Here is a 21,421-nt window from a genome sequence, read left to right as displayed (position 1 = left end):
ACCCTGCCTAGTACTCTGGCTGGTACACTGGCTGGCACTCTGTCTGGCACACCTACATTCTTGTAATGGAATGTGAGGACCACGTCACACACAGTTTGACCAGCAGCTGTATATGGTATCCGGTAGCTCGCTATTCTATGAATTAGCAAAGCAAAAGATACACATTCACATGTCTCTGATACTACAAAGTACCATGAAACGCTGGTTTGCTTTGAGACGTTGCAGGCTCAGCTGGTTGAATCAGATACGTAGCCATCTGAGCTCGAGTCTGACAACCTTGACAAAGCTGATGGCTTATCTTCATAGCATCAGCCAGATGCTGAGGACTGACCATTCTCTACCTTGGTTCACCACTGTTTGACCCTGCTACAACATCAATCGGTGCCCAAGAGCTCATAAGACTGATGAGACCACGAGACCATATAGCTCAGTTCAGTTCAGCTTTATAATTGTATAGGTACTGCGGACCACCTGGAGGGATTACATACAGATGCAGTTGTATGGTATCCACCAGGCTGGGACTAACACTCTTCGTAACCAGTCTGCCCTCGCACTTCTGTTCTCTTCGCTCCTCTTACCAATGGGCACATGGTGTAGCATTGGTGAGACTGAGGCCACGGGACTGAGGCCACGAGACTGAGTCCGCGGGACTCGCTGGTGGAGGGGAGACTCGTTGATGGAGCAAAGTACGGCCAGTTCGGTGGAGATCGGTAGGGGCAGCACACGTATACCATGGCACATAGCCCTGAAGATGTCTAATGAACGCCAGAAACCCATTCTTGTACGTTCAATTGATCGCAATGACAGGCTCCTTCTACGCTGTGCCGTTGATATTAAGTCAATGACACTGGAACAATGGTTGTTGGTGGAGAAGAGCAACCAGTGATGTTGCATAAGGTGCACAGAAGTACTAGTGGGCTTGTAAAGAAGTCATAAAGTATTGATCATCACGACAACAAGTTCTGTCGTAATTGGAGCTCAGCTAAATAAGAAATGTATCAAAATGAGTGTAGTTCTATGATTATGTACCCTTGCACTGTAGTGAGTGAAGGATCTCGTTCATTGGACAAAGTTCACAATATGGTTAAAACCCCTAACGGTATTGAGCGCTCATTGCATCAAGGAAGACATATTCCAATGCCTCTCTCCCCGAACGGAAACGGGAAGGTTCGAGGCCAACCAGTTTAGGTGCTACGCCATTGCCACCTTTTTTCTTGTATCCTTGGAAGCCCTTGATCCATAGCTCCTGCTCGTTGAACCACTGTTGGAAACGAGGCTGGTCCATACCAAGTCTGGTTCTATATGGGAGATCAGCCAATCTCATGGCCAATAGCAAGGTGAAATAAGCATCATTACCACCGTTGTGTAGGAAGCCGTGAGGTATCTCAAACATAGTCAATAAGGTTGAAAGCCCAACCTGTCTGCCAATGACAGAAGCCATCATCTTTTGAGTGTCTGCAATGAGAATATCGTCGGGGACATTGACGCCTATCTGCGATCTCAACCAGCTCAAGTCACCACGGATATCATGGCCCACAAAGACAGTGCTAAAGCCTTGTTCCCGTTTATGGACGAGATAGTGGTGGAACAGCAACTCCAGGAAAGTGGTACATTGGTCCAACGGCAAGATGATGGAGCCCCCGCATAAGAAGTTGTCCTTGTTATCGCCAACGTACTTCTTATTACGTAGTTTCAAGTTCTCCTTGGGTAACAGGTGAATGGTCCTCAGATGTGGCACCGTGGAGTGTATCTCATGGCCGGGGTCGTAGATGGAAATCCCAATCTCAGTGACCTTGTTGTTGCAGAACTCGAACGCTTCAATGTCGAGAGAGATCAAAATGTTCAACGGATCAGCAATGTTTCTGACTGCCTGTTTCAGGGAGTGGTAATGGCCTTCACTCTGTAGGACAGGGTGCTGTTTACGAATGAGACCAACCTTTTGGAAATAAGTGTCCAGTTGTCTCAGTTTATTCTGTCTCAACAAGGTGAGCTCATCAAAGGGAACAGTTGCGGCATCAGTAGACGCCAGATTGTCGCAGTCAGGTTCAAAGAAGCGACACTGTGTGTTTCTCACCTCAATTGGGTCGTGAGACTGCTTCTGAGCGTTCGTCAACTCCTCTGCCTCCCTCTTCCTCTGTGCACGGTTCTGCCTTCTCCGTCTATTACGCTCTCTTTTGACCTCGGCTTTCGCAGCTTCCTCGTCATCAGATAACAGCCCATGAGAACGTCGATACGATTCGCTCGATAAGAACTCCCTTGGAACATGGATCTTGTACGTCAAGCCCGGGTTCTCCTCTTCAAACTTCTGCCTCATCATCTTCTGCTGCTCCATGTATAAGAGCCTGTCCTCGTTCTCTTCAAGATCCGAGGTTATGGCGATGAGCTCCCCGTCTGAGGAGTCCGAAGAGACCAAATGTATTGAGCGGTTCATCGTTCTCATAGTGGACAAGCTGGCTCTCTTCAGCGTTCTTATCAGCATTTAAACACCCGTCTTGGGCTACAACCGGTGCTTTCGCTATAGGTTTGTCCGAAGAGAAAGTTCGAGGTGTCGGGTGTTACTGTTTTGTCCCGTGTCCGGCTTGGTGTTTGGATATTGGGACAAATGGGACAAGTGGGACAAGTGGGACAAATGGGACATCTCGTGCTTGCGATATATGGAAGAAACTGGTTTGAAGAACGGGGTCTATGATACTCTGTAGGTCCTCGTTTACACACTGTGAAACGCTCATTCGAGTCCATGGCACAGACACGTTACACTGGAGAACATTTGGAGGGTAATTGGGACAATAACTCGACTCATATTGGTTTCATACCAATATGGGCTACGGTGAGACAGACGTGAAACAATCAGCTGGAGGCAGTATATATACTGGTTATATACGGGTATATGTCTGGAATGTGATCAATTAGAGGAGGAGACTGTGTGTGTAGGCCTCTTCTCTGGATGTGGATCGAATTCCTCGCCTTGATGTACGTGGTGCTACCTATGGATAAGTCGCTTATATAACTTTACCCATCGTTTCATTCCAACCACTTAGAACGGTGTACAGGACGTTCAACGTCGCTCAGACCTCAGTCAATGAGGCCTCGGTCAATCAGACCAGCACACAGCACTGTTCAGCGACCATGCTAGTCAATTGAGCCTGTTGAGCCTGTACACACAGCAGGAAACGTTCCCTACTCGATCTACTCGTTCCATTATGAAAGAATACTCTTTTTTTTCTCACTGTTCTTTTCCCACGACATCTGCAAGTTGATGGAAACAGAGAGCCAACGACTGTTTAACGCTTGTCGACAGTTGTCAGCTCAATGCTCTTATGCTTTGTATCCCATTCCTCTACTTCATCCAAAGGTATCTTCACAACACGGTTACCCTTGGCTCCATTCTCAAGGGTATACACTTGGACTCTGTGGGCGTACTTCCCATACTTTGGTAGTATGAACTGCCAAAAGAAGTAATAGACAAAGCACAGTAGGAATAGGCCAATGACAACTAGACAGTACGTAGCGTAGAAGAAGCTAACATTGGTTCCTCTCAGCGAGCCATCCTCGTTCTCAGGCGGAACCAATGGCATAATCATGACAAAGAGCTGGAAAAGAATATGAATAACAACAACTGGGAAAGGTACATGGAACCCAGTGCTTGGAAACCCCCTTCTCTTTCTCTGCCTTCTTACAAATAGCAGTCCCAAGGAGAGGAAGAAGTCGAAGATGTAGCCAGAGTAAGAGCCAAGGGAAACAACAAAGTTATAGGCATCACCAGCTGGAGGCGCAAGTAAAACGATGAGGTTGATGATGAAGGTGACAGCAACTGGGCCCAATGGAGTTCCAAATGGTTTAACAGAGACCCAGAAGTTCCTGTATGGAAGCACGCCCTGACGTCCACACTCTCGTAACGACCTCGAATGGCCAACGACAACGACAATCAGATGGCTCAAGGCACTCAATGCCACCAGCACATCCAGTGCTCTCCGTCCACTTGTTCCAAACACATTATCAAAATATAGCGAGGCAGTCAGCACATGAGAACTCTTCAGCTCATCCAAAGTACCAGAGCCTGCGAAGAAGGCAGTGACGCATAGAATGTACATCACAAATATGAAGAAGAAAGTTGTTGGCACCAGCAGCTTAAACCCTTTCATTCTCTTAGCCATGGGCATCTCAGAAACTAAGCTGAATGCATAGCCTGTTCCTCCATATGAGAACGAGATGTTCACGATACTGTTTGCTATGGCATTGGGATCAGTTGTGGTACCTTTCCAGGCATGTTGGAAGTTTGCAAACTGGTTCGTCACACGGGTGCCACCTCCAAGCACCGCAAACCCTGATATTGCGATGAAGAAGAGCGTAAAGATCTTGATGTGACCAAGGAAGTTGGCAAGCCTCAAGCTCCATTTGGTGCTGAGTGCTGTTAGTCCAGTGGTGAATACGAGAGCTGCAACACCGATGCCTCTTTGATTCCAAGTAGTTGGAACTGCATTGACAGCCTGGAGGATATACGATCCAAAGGCAGTGGCTGATGAGGTTGCAAAGGAGAACACAACGGTTATTGCAGCGTATGTAGTTGGAACTAGGAATTCAGGTTTGGGATATGCCTGTTCGAGATATGCAACATCACCTCCGGACCTATCTTTGAAATATGTAACGTATTCAACATAGATAAGGACTCTGAAGAGTGTGACGATGAATCCAACAACCCAGAGTACGTATGAGGCACCAACAGATCCAATTTGATCCAAAATTGTACCAGGAGTACCGAAGATACCAGTACCAACAACACCAGATATGATCATGTAAAAGAGGGACATATAGTTCATCTGAGTGCCCAATGGATTGTACTTCTCCACAGGCGCACCATATTTGTTCAATTGGTGTTCAGCTTCGCTATCTGAAGAAGCAGAGCCTTCAATTATGCCAGATTCAACGGCAGCGATATCTTTTTGTTCGAATTCAGCCTCAAGTTTGGACATTGTTAATTGTTCATGATTTGAGAAGCTGGAAGTCGTTGAAGACGAGGTGTGATAATGCCAGTTATATACCTCCCCACTTTCATTCTTCTTCACCACCAAGAAGCCACTGTTTCAGAACGTATGGCATGATTTCAACTAGTATGACTTCACCACTTCAGGCTCCTCAAATATCACCAAAGTGTGAGTGAGTGGTCGCTTTGATACCCAAAATGGTAAACTCAATATACAAATTATGTGCCTATTACATGCTCTTCCAATGCGTTCCCACTCTCATTCCAAGCAACTCAATTGTTCTTGAGTGCACACAGTGTGTAAAAGTCCTCAAACCACTGTAAAATGAACCTTTCTTTCACTTTTCTAAAATGTTCACGATAAGCTACATATTCTACATTATCACGCCTAAGTTTACAGTTATGGAGCATTCAAACCCATGGAAAGCTTCACTTCTAAGGCTCTTTGGCCAATATCGGCTACGTAACCGTGACCTTTGTGGTGGCTTGAGCCTTTAAACTGTGAATAAAGCTAGAAAATACACACCCGTGTTGTGAAGGAGAAAGCCAACAGGGTGTATACATTATATGCTCTGAGGTACGGATGTTTCTTGACACAATCGTCTGACAGGTCGATACTGCGCTTAGGGGATGCGTTTTATTCGGTAAATGGATTCATTTATATTATCATTGATGTAAAGTAGCCCAGTAGGTTTATATAGTATGATTTAGGTGTATTTTAATGGTCATGAATCATGCCAATTGGCTAATTTATTAAAAGGATTTGTATGTGCTTAAGGGGCATCAATTATGGCTAAGTAAATTTTCTAATAGAAAATGTGTCCGCTTAGTGATTTAAAATATTTTAAAGAAAAATCAATTCCATTATTGGATATAATGTGATATATGCTATCATTTATTGTATAAATAGTACTTCATATACACTGATTCAAGAAAATATCTTTCTTTTATGATGTATTAATTAACCGGAACTTATCCGTTCATTGCTTCTCCAATGGAGACGTCTACTAACAGCGAAAATAAGTACATTTAACGAGGTCTGGTCTTATTACGCATTGGCCTATAACTGTATGTGATACATCAACTAGAAGCAGAATTATCACGTGGAAACTGGGCCAGAGTTAAGTAGATCGGGTATGAGCAGCTCTTGTGCGTTTAACACCTTTAGAAGGCCAAATCATAGCACATTATTCAAAAACGAGCGAATTGCTTGTTAAACGAACGAATAAACGGGGAAATGGTTGAGTGAGCAACTTATTCAAATAGCTATCAGTGGTCATGTGATGAATGTTTCTCGGCAAACTGCGACAGCTGAGAGCGTATAGCTATGGAGATTAACCAATCATGCCATTATATCCACAATGCGTCATATTTAAGTGACGATATTGGAGTCTCTGAGTTTCCACGGATTCCAACGACACGTTCAGTAGTAGCACTTCAGCTGTTATTTCTGCTGAGATACACAGAGAGCCCGTATATCTTCATAGACTTCCCTCAGATGTAGTGCTGGTACTGCTGACTTTCTATTTCCACGATAACAGCTCTATGGAATCAGCTCTTGAACTTGACAATTCAAACATACTGCAGCACATTCATCACAACGTATCTCTCATACATTGTGTTGATCTCAAGGATCCATCATAACAAAAGCTTCTGCCTTGAGTCATGCTAGGGAATGATATAGAATGATAGAAATGGAACGCCTACTGCACAGGACTCAGCTGATGAAATATCTCAAAGGTAGGTTGCAATAAACCTACAGTATTTCCACTTTATATCGAAGCCTGCGTGGCATAACTACCCAAACGCCATCACCAGTGTATGATGTGTTTGGCCTGACTGTGCTGCTGAGTAACATGGCGAAGTTATTCAAAGTAACAAGTCGTTGTTTAGGCGATAAGCACTCTTCCCCCTGTCTACAAACTTCAACCTCTGCTGAGTCTTCGAATTCCTACAACTTCTACATCACCAGGCGCAGAACTTCAACAACAAACAACGCCCACAGAGCTGAGAAATGAACATTGATGTGATATGCCGTCAGTATACTCCTTACTACCCATGTTCCACCTTAAACAGTTGTCCCAGTGCTACATTTCACTATTCCACCGGGGTTGTACGATGATGGAGTTTCACAGGTTGTGTACTAGCACAGAAGTAGCTACAAACCACGTCTAATGTTACTCAGATGATTGGCAGGTACTCCTTTTGGCTTAACGATAGACCGTGGTACCCCCCTTTCATGGTGGAACGGCAGATGTTGGTGGTCCTCAGGCTGACCGCATAGCTGTTGGCTCGTAAACCTGTTGAGCATCACAGACTCGCGTCGCATACCCAGATATGCGACCATCGGTCCCAATTATACCTCGCGACGAATGAAACAATGTTCACCACAGGACCTTTTTCACCGTTTTCAGGAAATCGATCGCATCTCCAGGGCTTGTTGATGATGGACATCATGCCGACACAGTGGTTTGACATCGCACAACATAGCCAATAAATGGTGGTGCTGTGTGTATAAAACTAACCATCTCCTCGGTATATGTTAATTCCCGGGTTAACTACGGCAATTGGCACACGACGGACTCGACAATACACCACTCAACAATTTGATAAACAAAGCATTTGATTGGTCAGTTCTCCACCGCTGCCTTGACGATTTAACCTTTAAGCTTTTATCACAGGAAAGAGTTTTTTTTCGTAGTATTGTTGTTACCTGGGTGATGAAGGAACCCGTCAGAAAATAAAAACAACAACAAAACCAGTCTCCGTGGGAACTTGGTGTTTTTGCTTGGTTTTTTGTCGTTTTTCTTGTTTACGCAACTTTGCAGTTCGAATTTTACGCGGATTTTTTCCTAATTCGTAGTTAAGGTTGGGAAAACTTTTTTAAGCGGGATGCGTTGGGTTCAGCGTACAGGCGTTGTTAGGCAAAATTCAGCTCACTCACTCAGGAGGGAAGCAGAGAGAGCACTGTAGACTATTTGTAGCGAGAGAACGCTAGGTATGGGCATGTAAATGGGGAGCAAGGAGCCACTGGAGGACCTCCAAAGGGAGGACAACCTTCCAATTGACATCGGCTGGATAAATGGTTCCTGTTTGCCATGTTGTAGTGTAGTGAAGAGGACACTGTATTCTAAGGAAAACCATCCTAACTTAGGAGGGTTTCATGGCTAACCGGTTTTACCCAGGCAACATCATGCTACGATTGCGTTTTGTTTGCGAATGGAGGAACGTTAAGGTACTTACGGGTTTTGCGTACGGAAGGGGGGTTCTATCTATATCCGATGCGAGCCCGAGGGACCAGGAACTTGGATGTTGGTAATGTTGAGTCAGCAAGCTCGCAACAGGGTTATAACCACCATTGTGTAGAATTGAGCACATACACCTCCACCTTTCAGAAGGACGAATTTCGTTCCAGATAACTTGAAACGTCGAGATGTTGTCCTTGCTGGGCGCATCTTATTATTAGAAGTTGAATGAGGGTCGTCATGACGACACTCAAAAAGATCCTCCAATGGCCCTCGTACGGCTCGCATTGTCCACAATTGAGAGTGCCGTCGAACGGAGTGAAAGGAGGCAAAAAAGCAATGATGGGAAAGCTATCGTGCCACCTTGACGATCAGTAGATATACCAGCTTTAACTTTCAATTACTACCGGGTTGCAGCAAGTTCCTACGTTTTGCAGCAAGCTCCGACGTCTTGTAAGCTTCGCTGTATCTAGCTCTAAATCTGTTCGAGATAAACACCAAGCACTGGTGCGTGAACTATCACCGTGTGTACACAGGAGGCATAGAGGAAGCATCAAGACGGAGAAGAGGCAAAAGGGACAAACTGCGACAGGGATGGCTGATCTGTTATGATTTAAACTACGTTACAGAGGCCCCATTGGCTCTGAGAGCGATCAGTTTCCGTCTAACAAAAGCAAAGGCACAACACTGTTGAACCGTGCACGTTTACCAGATTTACGCAACCGTGCGTTCTCCTCACAGGTGCGCAGCATACAAACGTCAACAAATATGTACATCGACGTGTATTCTCAACTCTATTCCACGTGTAAATTCCATACAAATCACCACACAACAACCCAATGCCCACTGGTGACCGCTAGCGGCGGGAGGGAAGGCCCATGAACCGTGGAGCCATGGACCCGCACAACAGAAACGTTGACTCATAATTGGGGCTGCCTCGCTGCGGATTGCAGCTCGATGACAACTTGCAAGCATTCCAGCACAGTGGTCCAAGCAACAACCGCACTCAAAGACGTCTCCAACCTGTTTCGTTAGCGTAGTAATTGTATCGCACAAGCGTGATGGCCACAGCAACACAAGGATTCTCTCGGACAATGTGGGAGTACACATTGGAGAAGTTGCATCGCAACTTGAAATGACCTCTGAAATTGCATACGGTGTTTTGTAAACAAACCTTGATTTAACCTCTGCCCTTTTGGTTTCCACCACTTACTCCTTTCGTATGCTGTGTTTGCTCGTTCTAGGGCTGAAGGAAGAGTTTAGAACTTGTTTCCGTCCTTCTTCCAGATTGGGCAAAAGGAGTTCCATTTTGGCATGTACAGTGATGCACGGTGCAAGTGGAGTTTATTAAATGCTCGCATATTAGTGAACAAATACGGTTTGTCATAAGGTGGACACGCATATGTACACACATTCGCACCAGTTGTTATGGGCTATGAAGGAAACAGTATTCCAAGTTGTGCTTTCATCTGCCCCCATTATAAATAGGCAGTGAGATCCCTGTTTAATCTGATCAGAGCTTTAGTGTTGCAACAGATCATCAGCCTTCACACTCGCTTATATACCACAATGCAATTCTCCAACGCTATCGCTGCTGCCACTCTTGTCTCTGCTGCTTCTGCTGCTTACACCAACGTGACCTCTACTGCTACCGTTGAGGACATCTCCACCACTGTGATCACCGTCACCTCCTGTGACGAGGTCTGTACCGAGGTTCCAGTCACCACCGGTGTCACCGTTGTCACTGAGACCATCGAGGGTGTTGTTACCGAGTACACCACCTACTGCCCACTCTCCACCTCCACCACCACCACCGAGGAGATCTCCACCACCGTTGTCACCATCACCTCTTGTGAGGAGGACAAGTGTACTGAAGTTCCAGTCACCACCGGTGTCACCACCGTCACCAAGACCGAGAACGGTGAGGAGACCGTCTACACCACCTACTGCCCAACCACCGAGGTTCCAGAGACTGAGGCTCCAAAGACTGAGGCCCCAACCACTGAGGCTCCAACGACTGAGGCTCCAAAGACTGAGGCCCCAGAGACCACCGTCACCAAGGAGACTGTCACTTTGACCAAGTCTTCTGAGGGTGAGACCACCAAGGCTCCAGAGACCGAGGCTCCAAAGACCGAGGCTGAGACCACCGTTGAGGTTTCCACTTACGAGGGTGCTGCTGGTAAGGCTGCTGGCTCCGTTTTGGCTGTTGCCATCATGGGTTTGTTGGCTTTCTAAGTTTCTTGATTTGAATACGCTCTCGCCATTCCACTCTTAGAAATATCTACCTTCATATACCCTGTTGTGGATACGCTAATTTTAGTGTACACATGATACTTTTTGCTTCTCATGACCCTAACGCTTGGTCCTTTTTGGGCTGTTTCGATTCTATGGAGGTTCATTGTTATAATGCTGAACTTCTGAAGTTCAAGTGAATCACTTGATCGGATCGTTATAATATACGATTTTTCACAGTTTGTTAATTTGCTTTTGTAGTGGGCATTTAACTCTTCTACATGGCCCCGTTAAGGACTGGATTTCCCAGCACAATCTTCTGAGACATGGCTAAGCATCAGATGACTAGTAGAGATCTTAGAGAAGGCTTAACTTCAGCGCATTGGATGATTTGTCTGGACAAATGTCAACAGTGTGACATTCGACCCTCGGACTTGATTTCCGGATTTATCACTGAATTACATCAGCTGTAATTTACTATGACTCCTTTCGGTTACCACATCCTTTGCTGGCGTGAAACTACTGTGCTCTTCGGGGTTCAGCTTATATTATATCCTAGTTATATCAAAGTCACAATATATCCTTCACTATATTCGATATTATAGTGTTCCTTTCACCAGAGTGGCTAAATAGATCTAAAGATATGGTAATGAGAATAAGAATAATCTTAATAACAATATAATCCAAAATATAAAATAAAAGTACTGTCTCTTTCTAAACAGAAAGAAGGAGGAAGTACAATGGTTCAAGGACTTCCTTTTAAACCATTAAGGAAACATTCCCAAATCCTGTGGATTTGCATCACTTGTTTCTTATACATTTAAAAGCTGCAATCAGACGATAATTCCGAATCCTAATCCGAAGGTCGAATATCACACAACATGGAGCCCGAATCCTCGAGGTTCGGGTGTTTCTCTTCAATGGTTTTAAAGGCACATCCTGAGCCGTTGTATTCCCTCTTTCTTAGTTCTTATGAACTGAAGCCCTTACTCTTATATTTTTGATATTATATTTTGATATTATATTTTCGATATTATATTGTTATAGGAATTATCTTATTGTCATTATTTATAAAGTTGAAGTGGCACCCCCTGAGCTAAGCAACATACCACACAAAGGTTATTGGTGGTGAAAACATACATTGTGACGTCGATATAACTGGAAGATTATAAGCTGAACACCGAAGAGCACATAATAGAATAAGATTTTATTCTATAGCCTGTTCTATACAAACTTGTTCTGTACAGATATCTATCCAAACGGTTATAAACTACCTTGTTACTCAATTATCAATCGATTGAACTTTTGAATTCCTCGAGATGAGTGCTGTTCGGCTGAGAAGCCAAGGTCCTGTTCCTGATGAAGGACGAAATTACTGCTTTGTATCTGACGTTGATGATGCTCAGGTCATCTCCGCTGGTGAATCCTCCAGAGTGAAAGAGGAGAGAATCACCGCAATTGAGGCCAGATTCGATGCCATTGAACAAAGAGTTGAGGCCAGATTCGATGCCATTGAACAAAGATTTGAACAAATAAACGACGAAAACAAACAAAGATTTGATGACATCACCAAATTGCTCAACACCTGGATGAACAAAGTGAGTGGTTCTGAGGAGAAATCAAACACCATTCCTGAGACGTCTTCGCCAACCAACAATCATGACGGTCCAAAGGTTTCATTCGAAGAACCTAAGGTTACTCCACCTCAAACTGTGGTTGAGAGGTTCAAAGTCGAACCAGCTGAAGCAGCCTTATTGACCACATTGAAGGAAATCCAACCTGAGATCTTTTTGGAAGATCAATTGGTTGCAAGCTGTACTAGGGACACTGGCACAATGAAATACAATCCTATGTTCTCCCGTCCAGATTCTATTACTTCATCTCCAAAACGGATGACATTCGAGGAGAGAATTGCATGGTTGAAGGCTGCCAAATGGTTCTGTACTAGAACTCAGTTGAGAACCGATCAATGGGTCAGTTTCCTAATTGATGAGTTTTTCAGTGATAGTGTCACTATTTATGGCATTAGAGATATCATCTTTGCTCATATTTCAACTACAACATACTACTACATTGCCGACTCCTGGTTTGCCCTTATCCTCTACTTTTTCCCTTCCAGGATTGAGATTGAAAAGCATAAGTTCCTCAAAGACCATGCCCTACGTACAAAATGGATTAAGAAAGGTGAAAACATTGCTCAATCATTGCGCACTTGGCTTATTGCCTGCCAGTGTCCTCGTGGTTATGGTCCCTCATTTAGAGAAGTCAAGCTCCAACTTGAAATTATTCTATTCGAGGTTGCTCCCAACTATATTGTTGATTTTTCAAAAATCTCCAATTGGACTGAATTGATTTCTGTTCTTGATGAAGGTCATTTTCCTCAGTTCAAATGTGCCACTGAAGACATTGTAATCTTCAAGGATCATTGGAAAGGTGCGACTTTCATGTCCACCATGGATAGAACACAGTTCCACGCAATGGCTGAATATGCTGACGTTGACTGAGGATAATGAACAACTGAATGTTGTGCGTCATGGCAAGAACAATTCTAATGGTGACATCAGATCATCGAATCCTCGTGGTAGCGGTAATGCTCGTTCTTACAACAATAACAAATCAAATCATGGTAACAGCTACTGTGGTTCCAATGGTCAAGGTGGAAGTGGTTCATACAACCGCAACTCTTCTACTTCACACCATGACCAAGACTTCAAGATTTATGATGGTTGCGAATGTTATCGTTGTCGTCAATACAAGCAAATGGCCACTAACTGCTTGTCTGAATATCTGGAAAGGGAATAATAGATTGAATGCAATTGAGGTCGATGAAGCTACTTCCCACAATGAGATGCAATTGGACTCCAATGCACCAAGTGAGGCTTTCGTCTCGCTTGAGAACAAATAGTTGGGTGAACAAGTATCAGCTAACTTCCACGCTGACGGCACTGCCATGTCCTTGGTCCTGAATTCACGCGAGCCGAGAGGTGAACAAAAGTACCTTACAAGACAGGTTCATCTAAGGAACTGTATACACAGAGGAGGAGCAATCCATAACGATAGTCACATACCATCAAACGGGACAAGACAGGTCCCAACTCCCACTTTTAACCATCCTGTCCCGGACAGGAATCTACAAGGACATAGCCATCTCCACAGGTAAAAACACCACACACCACCCATAAGCCGGTCATTAACCGCAAGAACACGAGAAGAGAGGAATACAGGCCAGTTTCTACGGACTGTTAGCCTACGACGGGACTACAGACCATGGTTTCACCATGAGCGTGGTCATGTTACACCGACACATGAAGCAGTCTCATCATTACACACCCGGACACACGTACTTTCAGCCTATTAGCTCGATATCGGAGGGCTTTATCTAACGGTAAACACACCCAGTTCCCCAGTCACATGGCACACATCACAACACACGCACAGGTTTTGTACGGTGTGCTCTTCAGTCCGTGGTGAGTATGCAGCATTAGGTGTTCGGTGGCTGTCCGAAGTGACATGGCCAATGGTATTTGTCCAATGGTATTTGTCCAATTTCTGTCCAATGGGACATGGCATGGATCAACATCTGGCATGCTGTGATGTTCTCGGTTTGTTCTCAAGAGTGTATAGTCCCTTTATGTCATATACATCAGACTTGTAATGTCTTGCCATTCTTAGATTATGAGCATTTCGTTGCTAGTTAGGTACCTCTGAGGTGGAATCTGACTAGACGATGTAGTTAACTATAGTGGCTTCAGCTTTCAGCGCCGGCTCATTGAGACGGAGAATGGTTCTGTTGAAAGCACAACAAGTAGGGGCATTTGTAGTTAGATCTCCCTTCTAAGTTGTGTGCTGGAGATGTAGCGCCAAACTCCTTAGCAGGTGGGATAGCTTATTACCGCTGGCGACTCCTCTGTGTTGAATTGGAAGCCATTTTCCGTCGAGGCCAGTGTTAGAGACGCCGTTATTCTGATCTAAGCAAATCTCTGGAATAGCTCGACTTTTCATTCACGTTTTGCTCGAGGAATGGCGCAAAGGTCGTACAATGGTGTGTTTCAAGCCATGTGCTGGGCTCTTTGGAAAGCCATTGCAGATTGAGCCGCTGAGCTAAGAACCAGTTCACCAGCTTATGGCCACCGGCTACTGCACGGCTTCCTAACCAGAGTGCGAAGCTCCAGGTGTGTAAAGTTGATACAGCTCAGCAGCCAGGTTCTTCATCAAATATCCATACAAATATGGCCAACTGGCCAATGGAGAACTGATCGATGGCTAAAGGTGCTCCCCAGCTCACAACATCTTTACTCCAGTATGTCCGAATATTCAACCTGCAAAGCTACAGTCACGCTCAGAATGGAATGTTTGTTTACAAAACATTTGGGCACCATGTTTCATGTGTCTCATGCTTTGAGAGCATAGCCGATTGGCTGTCATTTGTATCCACCTGTTTCAACTACAGCGCTAGGTGAAATTCCAGTGCGTCGTGTTCGCAGTCTGCTGTTCGTAACGTGCGCAAAGGAACCTCATGTTAATACCAGCCAGCGAATGACAGCTCTGTTGCATGACTTAGGACACAGCGGAAGAAGGTGTCATTTGGACTGGGATAATGGGCGAGTCGGGTTTAAGTTACTGGGTGGTTGCAAGTTCGTGGAACTTGCGTCCTCAGAAGTTAGAGCGGGTGCATTTACGTGGTTGTGAGCTTCCGGTGTTGATCTACAACTTCGAAAAAGAGGTGCAAAGGGTGTAAAATGGAGCCGTACACCACCTTTTGAACCACCGCTTAACATGTGCTGGTTTTAGCCATTGGCCTGGTATTCTGGAGCCTGGAGCTCTCAGGCATGAGCGAGGTACGCGGGAATGTAGACGAACAGCTGGTTCGCTGTCACGGGGGAGGTGCCCTCTGGGCAGACACGTCCGCAGCGAGCCGAGCAGTGTAGAGACGGTGTTGCTGAGGAGCTGTAGCGTGATAATACACGCTCGCTGGGCGATGGTGCCAGAACGCCCACGCCCACCAGCCAGAGCCAACACCGAGACACACTGCTCATCGCTCAACAGCCGCCGCGATGTGATGCTCTCAGGGTGTGATGCTATCAGGGTGTGATGCTATCAGGGTGTGATGCTCTCAGGGTGTGATGATATCAGGGTGTGATGCTATCAGGGTGTGATGCTATCAGGGTGTGATGCTCTCAGGGTGTTCATCGCTGCTTGTCAGGCCATACCAGACCCCAACCGTGACCCTCTACAAACCCAAACCTGAGGCCCACGCGAGGAATCTAACCAACCACGACCAGGGAACCATACGTGATATTTACGGCAGTAGCACAGCAAACATAACATGGCTCTACTGAACGCCATCCAGAAACGGCAAGGACGTAAACAATACCGCCTACACACAGATGACGCCTGTATTCTTTGTGAGGCATGCGCTAAGAAATGTGATGTTGTTACGAGCAAACAGCCGTTGGGCACTTTACCGGACACCAACCAAAGTTGGTAGGGGGACCGCGGCGTGGGCGGGGGCCCTCTGGCGCGTAGGCAGACTTTTGGAAAAAAGGGCTTCGGAACCTGCAAGGGTTTGTGGTTTTCTTTGCGCGAACGAAACTTATCGGTGTTTACAGGCGGGTTGGTGCTCTGGCCGTTGACACTGTTCTTTGCACGGTCAGCGTGGCCATTAAGCCATGCCATATGAATGCGACGAACACCAGTGAAAGGACATTTGCCTCGATCTTGGATTCCACAGGCTTCCTTCGCTGACTTGGCAAGTCAGCTCAATCAGCGATATATCATGAGGTTGCAAAGAGGAAGTTTTTTCGTTTATCTCCCGCGATCAATTGTCCTGCTGCTGATGGTGCATGAAAAAGTACACCCGAAAAGTAAATACGTATCCCAATTTAGACAATAAGGTGAGGAGCATAGCCAATAGCAGACGGAGCCAAGCAGCGAGAGGCTTAATTGCAACGCCTAGAACCTTTGGTTACTATGGGGCTCCCGCACGTTTACTCGAATTGGTTACAGTCGTCCCCATTTTGACTCCTGAGGTTTCTGCAGCTGTGCGCTCCTTGTGTGTGCGTACATCACAACGAGTGGACAAAACGTTTCATGAGGACAGCCCACGAGTTATCGGTGAATCGAGGTGTTATGACCTGCGAAACGTACACCCTCCCGACTGCTCGCCTTATCTGATCCTGCTTGATTATTTAAAGACGCCGAATCCCACATCTTCCTACCCTGTCAACTGGTGGAGTTGTTCTGTTCTTCACCAGAGATACTTACATAAAGATGCAATACTCCACTCGCTTCATTATCGCTTCTGCTTTGATTTCCGCTGCTTCTGCTGCTGCCTCCCCAGCTGCTGTTGCTTTGCCATGGGCTAAGGCCAACCCACAGGCCGCTGCTGCTGCTGAGGCCTACGCTGACGCTTACGCCGAGGCCGTTGCCATCTCCCACCCAGACCCAGAAGCCTATGCTTTGGCCGCTTCTGCCGATGACTGTGCTACCATTGCTTGTCACGCTGCCTGTGGTTTGATGATCATCGGTGGTTCCGACTGTACCACCAACACAGACAACCAGTACGCTGGTCCATACAACACCACCTGTTTGTGTGCTGAAGACTCTGAGTTGAACAAGTACTACGCCACCTGTATGGACTGTGGTTGGACCTTGTGGAAGTACTACGGTCCTTATGTTACCTCTGCCTTGGCTGCTTGTTCTCTTTCTACAGAGCCAACTGGTACTTCTAGATGTTCCACCACTTTGACCGATGAGTACACCATCGACACCGGTTTGAATGCCTGTGAATACACTGGTGGTTGTACCACCACTGATGGTACCACCACTGCTGAGACCACCACTGCTGCTGATGAGACCACCACCGCTGAGACCACCACTGCTGCTGATGAGACCACTACCGCTGAGACCACCACTGCTGCTGACGAGACCACCACCGCTGCTCCAGAGGAGACCACCACCACTGCTGCTGATGAGACCACCTCTGCTGCTCCAGAGGAGACCACCACCACTGCTGCTGATGAGACCACTGCTGCTGAGGAAACCACCACTGCTGCTGAGGAGACCACTGCTGCTGAGGAAACCACTGCTGCTGAGGAAACCACTGCTGCTGAGGAAACCACCGCTGCTGAGGAGACCACTGCTGCTGAGGAGACCACTGCTGCTGAGGAGACCTCTGTTGAAGTCTCTACCTTCGAGGGTGCTGCTGGTAAGGCTGCTGGTTCCGTCTTGGCTGCTGCCGTTATGGGTTTGTTGGCTTTCTAAGCTCGATATATTTGATGAGTAACCACATCTTGAGATAATCAATTTATGACTTTTGATACGTTAAAGACTCATACAATGTAATTTAACTCGTGATATTCGACCTTTGGATTCGATTCTTGGATTTCATTGCTATACTAGCCGAACTGTAGACTACTTGTAACGCTTAACAGTTGTTGCACCTCTGTTGTGTTTTGTTGAAATAACTTGAATCAGGAACTGTCAAGATCCGAGGGTGCACACAATGGTTCAAAGAGGTCCTTTTTAACCACCGTGTTTCCTCTTTCCCGAAGCTCTCATGAACTAACCTTTTATCCTATGTGTTCACACCATATTGGTTAAGAACTATCTTCTCGTGACTATTTCATATTGCTAGGAACGTTCAGCTGGCACTTGAAGTAGAGAGGAACTGTATCGATAGCTGTTTGTCGTTAATCGTGTAATACACTGTGGTATCACTATCTTTTGATAATTATACGCTGAATCCAGAGGCGCCCACCTTGATCTACTCGTCTACACATCAAGCTGTACAGTTTAAGAGGCACCATCACCTCAAACAACAGCAGCACGCTTCCTCTGCAGTAATAATCTGGTAAGGCGGTCTGGACTCGTCTTCCGAACGTAGCTCGCGTGGCGTAATGGCAACGCGTCTGACTTCTAATCAGAAGATTCTGGGTTCGACCCCCAGCGTGAGTGCTACCTTCATTCTTTTTTTTTCATTCTCGTTTTTCACGAAAAACGACAAAAGTATCCGCATCAGGAAATATACCAAAATAGGAAGGTAAGACCCCGCCATTCCCTCTTTTTTCTTCAGTGTGCTGCCCACTATCAGCTGCCGCGGTTCAAATTACTCTGTGTCACTCATTTAACCTCCGCAATTCTCGCCGTTATCAACAAACCAAAGCTTCCATTCCGACGACTAAAGCCAGTTGAAAAGAAGAGGTGCTCCACTGAGAAAACATACCAGAACGACCAAACAGAAACCACAGGGAGAACAAAAATGTCTTGTGGGCCAGTCAACGCAGTACAGAAGCTCTCATCACATGCTCAGGTTGATAGATCGCTGCACCAGGATGCTTCGCAGAGAAGGGCGGTCAATGGACAGTCGTTCAGATCGAACGATGGGATGGGGATGGAGCATGAGTTCCAGCTCCATCAGCAGAGCCAGGCTCAGTTTGATCCGATGTTTGCAAATGCCTTCCAGAGACCTATGAGCATGCAGCCGCCTCATCAACAACATCAACCGCTGCATCAGCATCCACAACATCACCAACCGCAGCAGGGCAGCTCTTCATGGGCAAGTGACTTCACAGCGGCTAATGCTCCAGCGAAGAGCCAGAGTAGACAGCAGGCCAACAGCTGGAACACTCAGTTCATGAACCAAATGGGCACACAGAGGAACTCACAGATGGGCGGCCAACAGTTTTACCAACCGCCCCAGGTTCAACAGAACTATGCGCTCAACACCAGTGGGATGTCCATGGGGACGTCCATAGGGACATCCATGGGGTTGATGGGCACTCAGAGACTGAATAACAGCTACATGCAGGCACAAGTGGAAGATACACAGCTCTTGGATCCCACTCATGCTGATTTGGAACGTGAATTCCAATCCTTGGAGAAGCAGTTTGAAGATAATGTTAAGCTCGAGGAGGAGCCTATTGGCAACCGTAATAGCAACGCCGAATTCAGAGAGGCTGCCAGGCAAGTGGAGAAGATTATGAAGTCCACCGATTCTGAAAAGTTTGCGAATTCAAAGTTTTTGAATCTGATGACAAAGGTTACGAATGGACAAGTGGAGCTCAATGAGGACGAGACTAAGCTGGTTGATGCCAACGGCGAGGATATCCACGAGAAACAGTTAAAATCACAGATTCGTGAGAAGGCTGACACCAAGACAAACCCTTTGCCTGATCCATTGGCAAATGTACCGGATGAAGCGTTTGAAACCCCCTTTCAAAGTGCCAGGCTTGTTGGACAACAGCACAATGAAAGATACTCTTGGGATGAGATGTATGACGACTACAAGCATGATGACACCTCGTTTTGACCAAATGATGTCAACGAAATCGTGCTGCTTCAAGTACAGGAAGCATCTCCTGGATGAGTTGATTTACCTGTGAAAAGGTGACGATGGGATGATTGTATACGCCTTTGTGAGTGTGTACGTGTGTATATATGCTTCAAAGAATGGGTTGATTTTATTTATGCCTATTTATCGTAATCATTTCTTGTTCATGAGCTGTTCCATTTGATTGTTCGTGTTTAGTGCTATTGCTGTTGATGTCCTCCTCAGTATCATAATCGCCCATCAGCCCTTGTTTGACATCAGAGACAAACGTCCATAGAGAGCTTGAAACAGTGTTCAACATGTCTTCATCCTTTGTAGACGTTGTAGACGACCCAAATGAGTCTTTGTTCAACTTTTCAATCTCGTTCTGTAACAGCTGATCAAACTGGTTGAGGAAATTAACAGGTTTACTCCATATGCTCGTTCTCTTGGAGACGGAGCTTTGTAGCGGTTTGGCCTGTGATGGAAGCGAGTGATCTTGCTCTACAGCCGCTGCTTGAGCCTCTGCTGGATCTTCCCTGATGGTCTTCTGTGATACCGAAGGTGACGACATGTCCTTTTGTATCGTGTTTCCTATTTCGGTCTTGAGCTTCTTCAACTCGGCCTCTTCAAGCTCCAGCTCTCTCTGTATTCTCTTCATCTGCTCTTTCAGCTCTACTATGCGCATCTCCTTCGTTGCCAGCATCCTGAAAGTATCACTCAGCTCGTCAAAGTCAGTCGAGGTGACGCTGGAGTTTGTCCGACGTCTGGGTCTTGAAGCAGAGATACCATGTTTCCCATTCGGGGTAGTTGATATTCTTCTGCTCGGCGTGAAGTTGTTGTCCCTCTGTGGTGTAGAGTTCGACGAGGTGGACCCCTGCGGCTCTGGACTCGTGACTCTTGAGCCGGACGAGTGCTGGCGGGTATGAGTATTCATCAAGTTCAAGTTCAGTCCACGACGGGAGGGCTGTCTCGCTAGCAGCCCACTGCTCACGGTGGATGAACGCTTCATGCCCCCCACACCAGAGGAGCCCGACGATAGCTTCACTGGTCTCGGATTGGACCCACCTGGCGCCGTAGTGGTGGTGGTGGACGCTGTGGATGGTGGAGTGTTGACCTTGATACCGGGTTTATTACCGGTATTTCCATCAACACCATCCAGTATCGAGTCCAGGGTTCTTATGGGGTGTAGAGGAGCCTCCTCGGGAGGAATCGAGTTCCTTCTTGACTTTGTCGGTGTCGTCATGACCGGGGAGCTTGGCGACGACGACATTCTCCCCGTGGAAGCCCCCGTTATGGTCTTGTGAAGCCCAATGGTCTTGAACGATGAAGTGTCCGTGTCCAAGGACTTGTCGAAATCCTCGATGAACTTGTCAAATTTACCATCTTTATCCATTGGGAGGATTAGGTAGCAGATACCGGCACAGCAAACAACAGTCTTGTTAAACGGGAGTGTGTTAGCGTGGCGAAATCTCCAGTAATGACTGCAAAGCTCGTAACTCCTTGTTATTATTCCCTATGCGTGTGCGTGTGTGTGTGTGTATTTTCCGTCCGTGTGTGGTTTTTCCTCCCTTCCCGTCCAGTTTTCCCTCCGTGTGCCACTATCAACTGTACAATTGATCTATAAAAGTAAGGCTGTAACCCAGTGGAACC

At 46.3% G+C, this 21,421-nt stretch overlaps 8 protein-coding genes and 1 non-coding gene across 9 annotated transcripts; 5 read left to right on the top strand and 4 right to left on the bottom strand.

Moving 5' to 3' along the window:
- Nucleotides 1-915: 915 nt before the first annotated feature.
- On the bottom strand, nt 916-2,507 carry CYBJADRAFT_169523 (uncharacterized protein). Its single transcript, XM_020215818.1, has one exon. It carries the CDS (start codon nt 2,438-2,440, stop codon nt 1,094-1,096), a length of 1,347 nt encoding a protein of 448 aa, XP_020068337.1. The 5' UTR covers nt 2,441-2,507; the 3' UTR covers nt 916-1,093.
- A 729-nt stretch (nt 2,508-3,236) lies between these two features.
- Nucleotides 3,237-5,193, bottom strand: CYBJADRAFT_192061 (high affinity methionine permease). Its single transcript, XM_020217426.1, has one exon. The coding sequence runs from the start codon at nt 4,968-4,970 to the stop codon at nt 3,282-3,284; it is 1,689 nt and encodes a 562-aa protein (XP_020068336.1). The 5' UTR covers nt 4,971-5,193; the 3' UTR covers nt 3,237-3,281.
- Nucleotides 5,194-9,795: 4,602 nt separating this feature from the next.
- CYBJADRAFT_175229 (uncharacterized protein) lies at nt 9,796-10,461 on the top strand (the record flags this gene model as incomplete). The annotated part of the gene is made up of 1 exon (XM_020216671.1): nt 9,796-10,461. One exon carries the CDS (start codon nt 9,796-9,798, stop codon nt 10,459-10,461), a length of 666 nt encoding a protein of 221 aa, XP_020068335.1.
- A 1,316-nt stretch (nt 10,462-11,777) lies between these two features.
- CYBJADRAFT_164488 (uncharacterized protein) lies at nt 11,778-13,260 on the top strand (the record flags this gene model as incomplete). The annotated part of the gene is made up of 2 exons (XM_020213855.1): nt 11,778-12,891; nt 12,920-13,260. The coding sequence occupies 2 exons, from the start codon at nt 11,778-11,780 to the stop codon at nt 13,258-13,260; spliced, it is 1,455 nt and encodes a 484-aa protein (XP_020068334.1).
- A 1,924-nt stretch (nt 13,261-15,184) lies between these two features.
- CYBJADRAFT_169518 (uncharacterized protein) lies at nt 15,185-15,739 on the bottom strand. Its single transcript, XM_020215817.1, has one exon. The coding sequence runs from the start codon at nt 15,492-15,494 to the stop codon at nt 15,282-15,284; it is 213 nt and encodes a 70-aa protein (XP_020068333.1). The 5' UTR covers nt 15,495-15,739; the 3' UTR covers nt 15,185-15,281.
- Nucleotides 15,740-16,557: 818 nt separating this feature from the next.
- Nucleotides 16,558-17,919, top strand: CYBJADRAFT_35696 (uncharacterized protein). Its single transcript, XM_020217674.1, has one exon. It carries the CDS (start codon nt 16,729-16,731, stop codon nt 17,719-17,721), a length of 993 nt encoding a protein of 330 aa, XP_020068332.1. The 5' UTR covers nt 16,558-16,728; the 3' UTR covers nt 17,722-17,919.
- Nucleotides 17,920-18,342: 423 nt separating this feature from the next.
- CYBJADRAFT_t142 lies at nt 18,343-18,414 on the top strand. The gene has a single exon. It is a non-coding gene; the product is annotated as a tRNA-Arg (tRNA).
- Nucleotides 18,415-18,623: 209 nt separating this feature from the next.
- Nucleotides 18,624-20,060, top strand: CYBJADRAFT_169517 (uncharacterized protein). The gene has a single exon (XM_020215816.1). The coding sequence runs from the start codon at nt 18,719-18,721 to the stop codon at nt 19,766-19,768; it is 1,050 nt and encodes a 349-aa protein (XP_020068331.1). The 5' UTR covers nt 18,624-18,718; the 3' UTR covers nt 19,769-20,060.
- TDA11 (Tda11p) lies at nt 19,844-21,421 on the bottom strand. The gene has a single exon (XM_020217672.1). The coding sequence runs from the start codon at nt 21,162-21,164 to the stop codon at nt 19,920-19,922; it is 1,245 nt and encodes a 414-aa protein (XP_020068330.1). The 5' UTR covers nt 21,165-21,421; the 3' UTR covers nt 19,844-19,919.

This window comes from Cyberlindnera jadinii (assembly GCF_001661405.1).
Source record: "Cyberlindnera jadinii NRRL Y-1542 unplaced genomic scaffold CYBJAscaffold_18, whole genome shotgun sequence".
In the NCBI taxonomy this organism is placed as follows: Eukaryota; Fungi; Ascomycota; class Saccharomycetes; order Phaffomycetales; family Wickerhamomycetaceae; genus Williopsis; species Williopsis jadinii.
This window is presented reverse-complemented; position numbering and strand designations above follow the sequence as displayed.